Source organism: Notothenia rossii (assembly GCF_949606895.1).
Source record: "Notothenia rossii genome assembly, chromosome: 11".
NCBI lineage: Eukaryota > Metazoa > Chordata > Actinopteri > Perciformes > Nototheniidae > Notothenia > Notothenia rossii.
Window position 1 is genome coordinate 59,520,172 of NC_136910.1, and position 15,258 is coordinate 59,535,429.

The 15,258-nt window shown below is 42.4% G+C and overlaps 1 protein-coding gene across 2 annotated transcripts in view; it reads right to left on the reverse strand.

Moving 5' to 3' along the window:
- The window catches only part of xpo7 (exportin 7), a 48,285-nt gene extending 42,047 nt beyond the window's left edge, over positions 1-6,238 (reverse strand). For both annotated transcript variants that reach the window (XM_079658789.1, XM_079658788.1), the window contains exon 1: positions 6,119-6,238. In XM_079658789.1, the coding sequence (XP_079514915.1) occupies positions 6,119-6,151 (33 nt within the window). In that variant the 5' untranslated portion in view covers positions 6,152-6,238. The remainder of the gene's footprint in view (positions 1-6,118) is intronic.
- Positions 6,239-15,258: the final 9,020 nt, after the last annotated feature.

Sequence of the window (15,258 nt, forward strand, 5' to 3'; positions counted from 1 at the left end):
TATGTATATACATTACATGCACATGGTGTTGTATGTATATACATTACATGCACATGTTGTTGTATGTATATACATTACATGCACATGGTGTTGTATGTATATACATTACATGCACATGGTGTTGTATGTATATACATTACATGCACATGTTGTTGCATGTATATACATTACATGCACATGGTGTTGTATGTATATACATGACATGCACATGGTGTTGTATGTATATACAGTACATGCACATGTTGTATGTATATACATGACATGCACATGGTGTTGTATGTATATACAGTACATGCACATGGTGTTGTATGTATATACATGACATGCACATGGTGTTGTATGTATATACAGTACATGCACATGTTGTATGTATATACATGACATGCACATGGTGTTGTATGTATATACAGTACATGCACATGGTGTTGTATGTATATACATGACATGCACATGGTGTTGTATGTATATACATGACATGCACATGGTGTTGTATGTATATACATTACATGCACATGGTGTTGTATGTATGTATGCTGACAGTTATTTTACTCTTATTTTTATTCATCTCCTATTTTCATAGTCTTTTATTATTATCATTATTATTTTTGTCCTTGATTTTATTTGTATTTATTATTTATTTTAGATTTTATTGATCTGTGTGAATCTTTGCTGTACTGTTTTTTTCACGCTTACCCTGTTGCTGCTAACTGAGTGTCCCGTCAGGGATCGATCAAGGTTCATCTTATGTCAGAAAACAGCAGGGAATGCCGTGTACAGGTGACCCTTCAAAGATCAAAGACTTGATCAAACTGCCGACCTTACGCAAGAATCTATTTTACAAAGGGATCGGGACTCTCCTTGCAGCTCATGCAACAAACTAATGAAGTAAAAGGTGTTTGGGCGGAGAGACGCTGCAGCTCTCTGGAAACTGCAGAGCTCACCTTTCTCCATAATAATATATACATTACTATAAACTCAAGATGTAAACAAACCAAAAGTCTCAATGACCGGATCCAGTTCGATAATTAGATTAGTGTGATGAGTACAGCTGCAATAACTAAAAGGCACCGATGGTTCATATTTAATACAAATGCAATTATTACATTTATAACTAAACTATTTTATTGCAACATTTGCATTTATTCTTTTGCAAAAACAACATTTATTTTCGTGCAACAATAAAATGTATTCTGATGCAATAACTACATTCATACTACCTCAAAAATGAAACAGGCTGTGGTGTGATAAATACGCTTATTCTCATGCTTTCATTACATTTATTCTGGTGCGATAAATACTACTATTAACAGATTTAGAGAAAAAGCGTCATGATTAAATGAATACTCTTGATGTAGCGCCAGATCTACAGTTGCTCTGATGCAATAACTAAACGTGTTCTTTAGCAATATTTACAATATTCTAATAATATTCATACTATTGCAAAGTTGACATGTATAGTGCAATACAAACCATCAGTGCTTTGAATCCCCTATCTTTAGAGCAACATTAAACTATATTTATTCATGTGTTTTAGAACCTGTGTTCTCAGCAATAACTCAATGAGCCTGTCTTTCAGCTGTGATCATCAGAGGGAGCACTCTCACTATTACACTGCTATGTGTTATTATAAAGAACAATTGAGTGCATTCTGCATTTCCCTTTGCTTTAATACAGAAAGCTGCATATTTGAAATACACTGTGAATGTGAAAGAGTTAAAGATTAGCTATAAACTCTGAGCAGAACATCAGCTCCAAATTATCTTTATGCTATCAGCATTAGACCATGTCACTGATTTCTCAGGGTGTGGCCGTTCAGATAAAGACCCTCATTAGGATTAGCTGAACAGAGGCCTGTACTACGAAGCAGGATGTTCTCTTAGCGGCTAACTTCAGGTTAACTCTGGGTTTCCGGTCCTACGAAGCTGGTTCTCTTTTTAGCGGGCTAGGTCTCCATGGTAACTGATGCTGAGCGGCTAACCTGCCCCGGAGCAGGTTAGGTTGCAGGCTAAGAGCTCTACTCAGTGAAAGCACCGCCTGCTGACCAATCAGAGCTCAGTGTGCGGAGTTTAAAGCGATCAAGTCATATTACAGGAGAAAGGAAATACAGAAAAGCTGCCGTTGCAGAAAGACGGCCGGCAGAAATCAGCGACTGTGTGAACGTGAACATGAATAGAATATCACCTCCCATCTTCAGAGCAATCTGACTATTAGAACATTAGCGTTAAGAAAGCTTACTTAAATATCTGCCACAACATAAGTAACCGGATCAGAGTAACATTAAGTACAGTCCGCGGCATATCACATCATAATGTATCATCTCCTTATCTGAGTCAGCTGAGCCGTATCTGGCCGTGCAACACTCACAGTGTCACATACTGGATGCAGAAGGATTATTTGAAGCAACACATGAAGTTGAGGAAACACTCGAGTCAAATGTAATGAAAGTCAGATGGTGTCTTAGACGGGGCAGTGATATCATAAACCTGTTCATGTACGCATTCAAACACTTGTTCTGTTACCAGCTGTATTCACCTTGCAGGTGCAGCTATGTGGCTTTGATCCTGGATCAAGTGTTTAAGTCATGGATGTTTAAAGTTTAACTTCTTCATATGTCTAATATTATAGTTGACTTTTCATTCAGGAAGTATGACGCTGCGCTGTCAGTACGCTTCTCCATGTTTGTGATTGGTCGAATGCTCCAGATACCACCCCTTTCATGTGAACGCTCCTAACTAGATAGGACACGGCTGGCTTGAGCGATCCACTTGATAACCCGCGTCGTAGGACCGTTTAGCGAGAGCGCGTATGTTTTGGATTAGGCCAACCGGCTAACTCAAACATATCCAGGTTAGGTTGAACCAGCTTCGTAGTACAGGCCTCTGATCAGGGGTAGCATACCCCATTTTGGCGAGCTTGTTTTTCCGCGCACAGAGAAAAGTGTCATGTATTTTACGTCATGTGATCGGCTCTCCCGATCAGCATTCAGAGCACTGATCGATCGGCAGAGATTGAATATCGTCCGATAACGATCGGAGCATCCCTACCGATTTCTCATGGTATGGCAGTTCAAATAAAGACCCTCACTATTATTGAATAATCCCCTGCCTGCTAGCCTCCATTCAAACAACAACAACAACAACAACAACAACGAGTTAGCATCAGCAGCAAGGTGCATGGAGTTAGCATCAGCAACAAGGTGCATGGAGTTAGCATCAGCAGCAAGGTGCATGGAGTTAGCATCAGCAGCAAGGTGCATGGAGTTAGCATCAGCAACAAGGTGCATGGAGTTAGCATCAGCAACAAGGTGCATGGAGTTAGCATCAGCAGCAAGGTGCATGGAGTTAGCATCAGCAGCAAGGTGCATGGAGTTAGCATCAGCAACAAGGTGCATGGAGTTAGCATCAGCAGCAAGGTGCATGGAGTTAGCATCAGCAACAAGGTGCATGGAGTTAGCATCAGCAGCAAGGTGCATGGAGTTAGCATCAGCAGCAACAGCATGGAGTTAGCATCAGCAACAAGGTGCATGGAGTTAGCATCAGCAGCAACAGCATGGAGTTAGCATCAGCAGCAAGGTGCATGGAGTTAGCATCAGCAACAAGGTGCATGGAGTTAGCATCAGCAACAAGGTGCATGGAGTTAGCATCAGCAGCAAGGTGCATGGAGTTAGCATCAGCAGCAACAGCATGGAGTTAGCATCAGCAACAAGGTGCATGGAGTTAGCATCAGCAGCAACAGCATGGAGTTAGCATCAGCAGCAAGGTGCATGGAGTTAGCATCAGCATGAAGTTAGCAGCAAGGTGCATGGAGTTAGCATCAGCAGCAAGGTGCATGGAGTTAGCATCAGCAGCAAGGTGCATGAAGTTAGCATCAGCAGCAAGGTGCATGGAGTTAGCATCAGCAGCAAGGTGCATGAAGTTAGCATCAGCAGCAAGGTGCATGGAGTTAGCATCAGCAACAAGGTGCATGGAGTTAGCATCAGCAACAAGGTGCATGGAGTTAGCATCAGCAGCAAGGTGCATGGAGTTAGCATCAGCAACAAGGTGCATGGAGTTAGCATCAGCAGCAAGGTGCATGGAGTTAGCATCAGCAACAAGGTGCATGGAGTTAGCATCAGCAGCAAGGTGCATGGAGTTAGCATCAGCAACAAGGTGCATGGAGTTAGCATCAGCATGAAGTTAGCAGCAAGGTGCATGAAGTTAGCATCAGCAGCAAGGTGCATGGAGTTAGCATCAGCATGAAGTTAGCAGCAAGGTGCATGAAGTTAGCATCAGCAGCAAGGTGCATGGACTTAGCATCAGCATGAAGTTAGCATCAGCAGCATGAAGTTAGCATCACCAGCATGAAGTTAGCATCAGCAGCATGAAGTTAGCATCAGCAGCATGAGCATGAAGTTAGCATCAGCAGCATGAAGTTAGCATCAGCAGCATCAGCATGAAGTTAGCATCAGCAGCATGAAGTTAGCATCAGCAGCATCAGCATGAAGTTAGCATCAGCAGCATGAAGTTAGCATCAGCAGCATGAAGTTAGCATCAGCAGCAACAGCATGAAGTTAGCATCAGCAGCATGAAGTTAGCATCAGCATCAGCAGCATGAAGTTAGCATCAGCAGCATGAAGTTAGCATCAGCAGCATCAGCATGAAGTTAGCATCAGCAGCATGAAGTTAGCATCAGCAGCATCAGCATGAAGTTAGCATCAGCAGCAACAGCATGGCCTCTCTTAGGACGAAACGGAGGAATAGAAACTGATGAGACGAAGGCAGGGGAGAATAGCCCTGCTCAGCAACACACAGAAACAACTCAGCCTCCTTTCATTCAAGCCCTCAGACATGGTGACAGCACACCACCTGGGGGCATGGAGCCAGGGGTTACAGGCAAACAGTGACGATACATCTTGTTTTATTTATTTATTTAACAGGTTTATTTACGAAATGTCTTTTTAAGTTGTTGGTTTTTTAGCCTTTATTATAATTATCACGTTGTTTTTATTATATATTTACATTTCATTGTATCTATTCATGATGTCTTCCTTTATTTTTCAGAGGGATATTTTTTGTATTGTTATTACCACACATTTGAACTCCTTTTGTCTTAAACTATGATGTTTTATGTTGCTGCATGTTTCCAAAAAGTTGTACTGTACATGTGTTGGTTCCCTGTTTAAATGTGCATGGTGTGGCACATTGGTAAAGCACTTTATTCTGCACCTGGTGCATGAAATGTGCAATATAAATAAAGCCTATTTATAATTATTATTAAAAGCACTGCTTAGTTACACACATAAACAACTGAGGTGTAAATCGCCAGTTCATTCAAACCCGACATGATGATCGCACACATGAGGACAGAGAGCCGGGGTTTCATTGGGTCTGTTTACAGTTGATTGGTTTGTTTACTTTCATCACTTTCTGCAATACGAGGTTCCTATTGTGTCTCGTTGGTTTGTTTTGTAAATCGTCTCGTGAGCCCCTCTCTCTTGATAAATTAAACAACATCTTTTGTTTTTTTTTGCAAATCACTTTCGTCTTTACCTCCCGATTATTTCATGTTGTATTGCTTCCCTTTGACTCTCCCTAGATAATTAGGGAACACGTGGAGCAACAGTTTTTTTTAAAAAGGAGAAGAATAAAACATGTTTTCAAAACGGTCTCGCGCGGGAGAAGTCTCGACGCTAACGTTAGCTCAGCAGTTAGCTTAGCCATTAGCATGTAGCGGCTAGCTGTAGCATAACAGGGGCAGCAAATAAATATTTAATCACGTTGACACAAACTGTTTGAATAATGAGTCAAATTGCGAGTTTGGGACATTTTACCCGGGTTGTAACCGGGTGCATCGCGGGTGTTTTCGGTGTTTTTCAGAAGCTTACAGAGAAGCTACCAAAGTAGCTAACAGAGAAGCTAACTCTGAAGCGAACAGGAGCAACCAGAAGCTAACAGCTAACAACAGGCCTCAGATCATCACAAACATCCCGGTTTTAACCCTGTTTATCGGAGCTCTGATCCCCGCAGCCGCCTCCAGCAGCCTCCGACCCGGGACAAGAGGCTCCACAACCCGCCTCAGCTCTCTGTGTTTCCCCTCATGGAGGAACTCTCTGATAGAAAAACACCAAACCTCCGCTTACCTGCACATGATCCGCCATTTTTCTCCATTTCATGCACCTCTCACTCCCCCGCTTATGGGTATAGAGAGAGGAAACAGCGCCTCTGCTGGGGGACTAAGAGATGGATGGGTGGTAGGTAAGTAGGTAGGTAAGTAAGTAATTAAAGATTATACAAATGTATGCAGCTCAGCCTCCTCTCTGAACAAACAGGGGGGTCATGCAGAGTAACTATTATATATGATATGATATATTATATGGCAAATTCAAAGAAAGTTTAAAAGAAAATATTCCAAACAAGAAGAAAACCATGAATAAATATCCACGGAGCTTTCTGGATTATTAAAGTAGTTTTATTGTTTTTTTGGTCACATAGTAGACAACGTGTGATACAACATTAAGCAAACGTATCGTGATTTAGGAACGGTCATTTACTAACTAATAGACAAAAATGCATAATGCACAAAACTTACTAAAGTAAAGTAAAGTACGAGGTTATTACAAATATGTATTGTAAAAATAAGCCACATTCTGAACAGCAAAATGAAGCATCATTCTTAATGAATGAGAACAATCCGTAAGACATTGATTGATTTTTATGAAATGTTTATGGCAATCATTATTCAATTCAAGCTCAATAGCTGATGACCACACGGGGCAGAATACTTGTAAACTAGGAGGATGTGTTAATTACTAAATCAGGCAAAAGTCTTATGGATTTAAGGAAAATGTCAAAATACAAAAATGGGCAGAATTCTTAAAAAGCTCCCTCAAACAATCACAATGACATAATATCAAAATGAATTACAACTCAAATAAAACAAATCCTTAATGATATATAATAAGCGCAAATCTCAATTACAAAACTAAGCCTGCAGTAAATAGGACATCATTTAATAGAAAAACATTTTTTTTACCAAATTACAACAATTTTCTTCAAAGTAAAACTTAACTGAATTATTGTGAAATACACTTTTTATCTTGATTTTAAAAAATATGCATGAAATCCTTAAACACGATAAGCGTTGGAAGTATTATTTTTTGTATTTGAATTTGTAATAATTTTAAGCTACATTTTGGGCTAAACTTCTCACAACAACAAACAGCATGTCAACAACAAGGGAACGCTAAAGTGAAGCTCTTCACTTGAAAAACATCGGGTTTGATTAAACTGAGCTTTGAATGCTCGTTGAATTAAAAAAAGAAATAAAATACACCAACTCTCGATGTGCTCAAATCCACCAGCAGGTGGCGCTGTAACACCTTTCTCCTGTTCTCTCTGGATTCACTGGCATCAGGTATTGCAAAGCAGATTTCAGAGGATATTTGACTAGTTTTATTAAATATATGACATTATTCAGCCGGGGTTGCTGTGTCTTTGGTTTCAAACTGCACCGACTGCTTTGACTTTTCAAATTCAACCAAATGTGTGAGTCGTTGTTAAAGATCTACGTCTTAGAAGGAACCAATGGGCTTGGAGCAGACAGGAAGTTAGAGAAGACATATTGATGGTGTGTGTGGTATTTCAAGTTGAGAACAAGAAAAATATGCTATCTTTTTACTGTGTGTGTGTGTGTGTGTGTGTGTGTGTGTGTGTGTGTGTGTGTCTGTCTGTCTGTCTGTCTGTCTGTCTGTCTGTCTGTCTGTCTGTCTGTCTGTCTGTCTGTCTGTCTGTCTGTCTGTCTGTCTGTCTGTCTGTCTGTCTGTCTGTCTGTCTGTGTGTGTGTGTGTGTGTGTGTGTGTGTGTCAGTGGCTAACCGTCGGGGCCTTCAAGGCATTCAGAGAACACCCTGATAACTCAGATTTAAAAAAGACATTTATCGATTTAATTATATAAATACAATTTTATAAAATGTAAATACATTTTATAAATGAGAATCGTATCTGTATTGTTGATCTGTAATGAAAAGTGTTACGTTGATTTGTTTGTCCTTCTCGGACTTTGCACTACTCATTTTAGAAAAGAAATGCAACCAATCAGATCTGTTTCTGCGTCTGTGCGTATTCTGTGATTCTGTATCCTTGATAGAAGGCCCTGGTCGTTGAACTGAATGAGAGCGAACACTCTGACAGTTTGATCAACCAATCATATATTGATTTGTAGCCAATGGGCGTATTCTTTCTGAGTTCCCCACGGTGCAGGGTATGCTAGAAGGCCCGTTAGTTGTGACAGGTGCAAGACACAGGATATAGATGGGATGTAACAATTCATTTTCCGTTTTATTCGTTTTAACGTTGACATGGCAACAGGTGAAGAAGATGTTGTTGCAGAATTATTGTCTGTTCCTTTTTCAAGACGACAATTCACTGAAAAGACGGACATTGTAAAAAATGGGCGCCCAACGCCTGAAAATCTGGATCTGAATCAAGTTGCTAAAAGCTATGTTCGCCATTTCCAGGCTAGCAACTGGGAAAGATACCCGTGGCTTACGGGCTCAGTTAGTCACAAAAGGCTCTACTGCTGGGAGTGCTTGCTTTTTGGGACCGAAAAGGGGGGGCATGGAATTGGAAAGGCTACGATAATCTGAGCTGTTTAACCAAGGCTGCACAAAAACACCAAAACACAGCAGGGCATCTTAAGGCAACGGTCACCATGAAGACTTTTGGAGACACAAGGATTGATCTACGGCTGGACGAACAGAGACGTAGAGAAACGATCGTTCACAACGAAAAGGTGAACTAAAATCTCGAATGGTCTGATCCACCGTGTGGTTTTCCTTGGGAAACAGGAGTTACCTTCCAGGGGCCACGAGGAGAGCAGAGAATCAGCCAGTCGAGGTAATTACCTGGAGCTGCTTACATTCACAGCAGAATATGATCCAGACTTGCACTGCCATTTGCCCACTTCTAAGGTGTTCATTGGAACCTCGAGTCAAATACAGAACGACTTGATAAGTGCTGTGGCCGAGGTGATGGGTGAGACCATCAAAGAGGAAATAAGTAAAGCACCCTTCGTAGCTCTAATGCTGGATGAAACACCAGATGTCAGCAGTGCTGCACAGTTATCGTTTGTTCTTCGGTTTGTAACAGACAGTGGCGTAAAAGAGAGGTTCGTCAAATTTGAGGATGTGACAGGGAAGGACCCGGCAGAGGATGTAGCAGCCATGGCCCTCGGTGTCTGGGAGGAACATGGATGCATGGACAGACTTGTAGCCCAGTGCTATGACGGTGCTGCCGTTATGGCATCGGGGCTGAACGGAGTCCAAGCCTAGGTCAAGGAAAAGACCCCACGGGCACTTTTCATACACTGCTATGCACATGCCCTTCATTTGGTTTGATCTCAAGGTGTAGTTCAAATTAAAGAATGCAGAATGTTCTTCTCACACCTTTCGGACCCCCCCAGACCCCCCCAATAAAGCAAAACTGCACGTTTCAGAGTGGCCTTTATTGTGGCCAGCCTAAGGCACACCTGTGAGGTGGGATGGATTATCTCGGCAAAGGAGAAGTGCTCACTATCACAGATCTTTTCAGATTTGTGAACAATATTTGAGAGAAATGGTTATTTTGTGTATGTAGAAAATGTTTAGGTCTTTGAGTTCATCTCATGAAAAATGGGAGCAAAAACAAAAGTGTTTATTTTTTGTTAAGTGTATGATGAGACTGTGCAGGACACCGGCCTGCCAGCTGGACGGAGAGCCCACGGAGATTGTCGCTCACACAAGAAGCTGCAAAATGGCATTCTTGAGAACATTTTAAATCAGGTGCAAAATCGGTTTAAAGATCAAGAAAAACTTTCATTCCTTTCTCTTCTGGACCCTCAACCGTTCACCAGCTTTAACAGCAACTTCCCTGAAACTGCATTCTCAAGCCTCACAGAGAGCTACGGGCCGCACTTTGACTTGCCTCGGCTGGAAACAGAGCTGTCTGTGATGTATGACAGATTTTCAGGGAAAGAACCCATCTGACCTCCTTTTCTTTTTCCAACGAAAATAACTTTGTGACAGCATGCATCAGCTATATGCACTGACATGTCTGGTTGTAACGGTCCCCGTCACCACTGCATCTGTGGAAAGGACATGTTCCGCCCTCAAACGGATAAAAACATATGAATAAAGTATGTATATATATATATATATATATATATATATATATATATATATATATATATATATATATACATATGTATAATATTTATTCACTTACACAGACTTTCCACTGAGGGGCAGTGTGAGGGGTGATGCAATAGGGTCCTATGTAGTGGCTGATGGTGCAACTATGTGTGAAGGCCTCTGCAGAGAGTCTCTGTCACATGATCAGGTCATCTGTCACATGATCAGGGTCATCTGTCACATGATCAGGTCATCTGTCACATGATCAGGGTCATCTGTCGGCCTGGTCTTCAGTTTGCTCAGTGGTTCAGATCTATAGAAGCAGAAAGAGTTAGAGGACATGTTGAGGACATTCTGAGTCTCTCTGTCCCTGCCTGTGTTGAACAGTCCATTAAAGATGAGACTAAAGTTTATATAATACTGTCTTTAACTTCTCTGAGGAACTGATGACGAAGATGCTGATGGTTTCCAGATTACAGGAACTGCTGGTTTCCTGTTTCCATGACACCAGGCTGTCCTATCAGATGCTGTCAGAGTCACACACACACACACACACACACACACACACACACACACACACACACACACACACACACACACACACACACACACACACACACACACACACACACACACACACACACACACACACACACACACACACACACACACACACACACACACACACACACAGAGTAAAGAGTCTCTGATGTTCAGGCTGATGTGAGGCTGCAGATGTTGTGCAACACGCTGCCTGCTCTGATCACTGGTTGGGTCATGTGACTTTAGTACGAATAAGGTTTTTTAAAACATTTTAAAGATATATATAATTCATAAATTCATAAAATCTCTAAAACATTTGTTTTATTCCTTAGATGTCTCATCTAAATATTTCTATTTTTTTTTAAATATAATATCTCAACTAAAACAATAACAAACACGCTAATAAAATATTTGTCTGAGCCGTAAAAATAACACAATATAAAAAAACTGTAGACATTATTTTGATAAAAATAGTTATTAAAATAAAAATTTAAAAAATCCATATTTGTCCGATCAGTGAAAAATAAATAAATAACAAAACATTATATATATAATTAAATAGTTATTTAAAAAATCTACAATAATTAAAAAGCAATCCCCTTAGGTAATATATATATAAATATATATATATATATATATATATATATATATATATATAAAAGATACAAATGTAAAATAGGGTGGAACTTCTGGTTTGCCATCACCGCAGAGAGGGGGTCTAAAAACATCCGGAGGGGAGAGGCACACGTCGGGAGGACAGGGGGGACCTGTTAAGTTGCAAGTCTTAACAAAGATAAGTAATCATTTTAAAATGTTTAAAAGAGATTTAAAAGCCATCTGATAAAAAGGAGGCAGACCCATCTCTGACATTTGTGGTTGAGGCCTGTAGGGTCTATCGTTTAGAGGCGATGGATCCACCTCCTCAGCGCGTCGCAGTCCGCCCTCGCCCCCTCGAAGTTGGCTTTAAGGCCACTGAGGAGGCGGGCCAGGCTGCTGGAGTAGGTAGTTACCAGCGGGATGAGGGCGGGACCGGACGGCCGAGTGGAGGTGTCTTGATATCTCTCAGTAAAAGTCCGGCCGACCTCCGCCTTGACGGATCTCAGGAGGCGCCTCGAATAGCCCGCGGCCTCAGCGCACTGAAGAGGGTCCGGGTAGCCCCCTCGGCGAAGGTACAGATCCTGTGGAAGCGGATCAGCTGGGATTTGATTAAGCCTCTGCACGTGTGCTTTGGGTGGTAGCTGGTCCTGTGGAGGAGTGCATGTCGGGCCGTGTCTTTAAAAACAGTGTTTTGGTCAGGTCGCTGGATTCACGGAAGAAGACGCAGGTGTCCTCGAACTCTACTGTGAGGGCTTGAAGGGTAGCTTGAGTGATATGTTAGGGGGAGATGAGAGTTGAGTGTGTCCATGGAAGTCACGAAGTCGTCGGTGGAGTGGTGTCATAGGCCGAAGATGTCATCCAGGCACCGGACATAAAGGAGGGGTTTGAGGGTGAGTTCGATGAAGGCCGTTTCCTCCCAGTGGGCCAGGTATAGGTCTGCATATGCCGGAGCATACTTGCGAGCCATAGCACAGCCGCACAGCTGGAGGTACTGGTTACTGTTAAAAGCTAAATCATTCCGGGTGAGGGTGAGGGTGAGGGTGAGGGTGAGGGTGAGTAACTGGAGGATCTGACTGCCAGGTCTGGCTGGGTTGGGGTATTTATTGAAGGTGTGTTGAAGTGCAGAGAGGCAAAGTGCAGTTTCTATGTTGGTGGATAAGGAGTCTATGTCTAAAGAAAAAAGAAGGGTGTGACTGGGGAGCTTTTTTATTTGATGAACAAAGTGATATGTGTCCTGGATGTAGCTGGGGTGCAGTTTGGAGAGGGGGTTGATGAAGGGATCTATGTATTCTGTGATGTTTTAGGTTTCAGACCCGCTGACGATGGGGCGGCCGACCGGAACCACAGAGGGGACCGTCCACGTCTCCACAGGCTTGTGGATGTTGGGGAGCAGGTAGAAGAGGCGGGGCCTGGGCTCCTCCGGACCATCCAGATATTGTTTTTGTTTTTTGTTGATGGATTTGTTTCTGTACAGTGTTTCTGTAATGTTCCTAACTAGTGTTTGTGTTTCTAATTGTAGTGAGTGGTCTGTAGTATGTGTTGTGCTTCTATTATATAATTGTCCCTGTCCTGTATGACTACGTGGCCCCCCTTGTCAGCTGGTTTAATAACTATGTGTTGGCTGTTACCTAATGTTTTAATAATATGTCTATGTTCCTGGCTAATGTCGGGTGTACTCCGTGGAAGGGAGCGCCAATGTCTGAGTGTACCAAGGTTCTTATTGATGAGTTGTGTTATTTCAGTTGTTGATGCGTCAGTGTGTGGTTCCCAGGTGGACGGTCCGGTGAACGGGACAGGCTCCCGCCCCTGGCTCCCCAGGAAGTGGTCCCTGAGCTTGATACGCGTGTGGAAGGCGTGGAGGTCCGCTCTGAGCTCCAGCCGGGTGGGTGGTTTGGGAGCGGGGATGAAAGTGAGTCCTTTTTCCAGCACCTCCAGCTGGGCGGGCGTGAGGGAGAAAACGGCAGAAACATTGGCTATGTTGGACAGGTGGGGAGTTTTGATTTGGCAATTATCCCCGTCTACAAGTTGAACTGATCCTTCCAGTCTCTGAGCAACATCTCGGCCGTCTCGGTGGTCCAGTGTATGTCATCGTTATTGACTCTAAAGAGAAGTGGGTTCATTTCCGGTATGAAGTTATATTTCAGGGCTCTGGTGTTGCTGATGTCAGTAGAGTCTGCTGTTGAGGGTTAAGTCGGTCTGGAAAGAGGATGATGGGGATGTAGATGGTGGCATTGGGGAAGGTGGTGGTGGGTTGCTTCCACATTGCCTGCAGTTGGATGGTGGATGCCTCAGATGTTGGGCTTGAGGTCCTTCTGACCTTCATAGAGCCCTTTCTCATCATTGATGTGGAGGAAACATCCACCTCAATGCTCTTGGTGGCTTCACAGGGCTCTGCAACTACAACTCTGGCTCCTTCTGCTGGTGGTGTGGTGGATCTGAGGGTGAAAGGGATGAGATGGTGTTACTGCATGGCAGAGCGACATTGCTGAAAAGCTGCTCTGAGAGGTTGTTTGTAGTCTGGGGAGTGGGTGAGGAGGGAGGAGAGGGGGTGAGGAGGGAGGAGAGGGAAGAGGGGGTGAGGAGGGAGGAGAGGGGGTGAGGAGGGAGGGGAAACAGAGGGGCAGGCCAAGGGTCCGGCCCGGGTTCTCCCCAAACGGTCGAGCACCCTCTGGGAGAGTGGATGGATCTCGACCTGTACTCGCCGTCTGGAGTTACGCTGAGGGCCAGTGGGTCCCATTAAAACTTATATTACTATTTATCTCATTGTTGATGATTCTGAAAAAGAGAGTTTCCTACATTATTAAATCAGAAACAGGTCCGTAGAGGAATCTGTCCTGGTGTACACGGTGCAAACACACAGGAGATCAACTGTAAGAAACACAACCACAAGAATGAATAAAAACAACAGAAACTACTATACGTTAAGATATATATATATATATATATATATATATATATATATATATATATATATAAAACTACGTGCAGTGTTGTAATGAAGGTGGCTGGTGTACAAATGTTCAAATTTAAAGTGGACCCATCATGTTATATTTGAAACATATATTGTCGGGCCATATATAAAAAACATGTCTGCGAAGTTTTTTTTCAAACACCAAACAGATCAGCCATGCCTCCTTCTGCTCACACCCCTCTTTTGAAGCCCTGATAGAGAAATGCAGATTTTGGGTCCTTAGCTTGAAAAAAAAGAAAGAAGAGGAGGCGGAGCTAATGCCTGATCAGAATTCTGCCGGAGATAAAGTTACACTCGGTTGTGATAGAAACGCCATCCTGTTCTAAACCACATCAAGGATTATCTCTGAAACAGTCTAGAGCTCAAAGGTGAGTTCCTTTTTTGATTTCCTGTTTTCTAAACACATGTACAGGTACAGTACAGGCTAGCTCTGAGTGTTAGCGAGGCTTGCTAATGTAAACAAAGACGAGATTACGTCCAAAACACGTCAGGCATTAATAATAATACATTTTAATACATTTGATTTGTTTCTGATAGCCACTTTCTGTGGGTCCGCCGCCGCTATTACGTCAGCTCGGATGGAATCTGTATCCGCTCGTTGTACCCCAGTTTTTAAAAGATGTGGGTACGGAGTAAAAGAGAGAAGGTTTGATTCTCTGACGCTGCGTGAGTTCCCCGACGCACCGGGGACACGTATTTATGTATAAAAGACATCACGAAGTGCATTTTGCATGATCGGTCCCCTTTAAAGTAGAACATGTGGATTGTTTGTTTAGTGGTATCTGAGCAACAGGACGTTAATGATAAAGTTTTATAATCCATGATGTTAAAGTTTATTAGAGTAATATAAGATAATATACTATTTAAATATATAACAGACACACATGTACCAAATACATCTGAGACACAGGAAACCAGAATACATGACATTAAATATCTTTATTGATTACAGCCTGACTCTTTTAGAGCTGCGGTCTAATCATTAATAACGTGTTTTTATATTT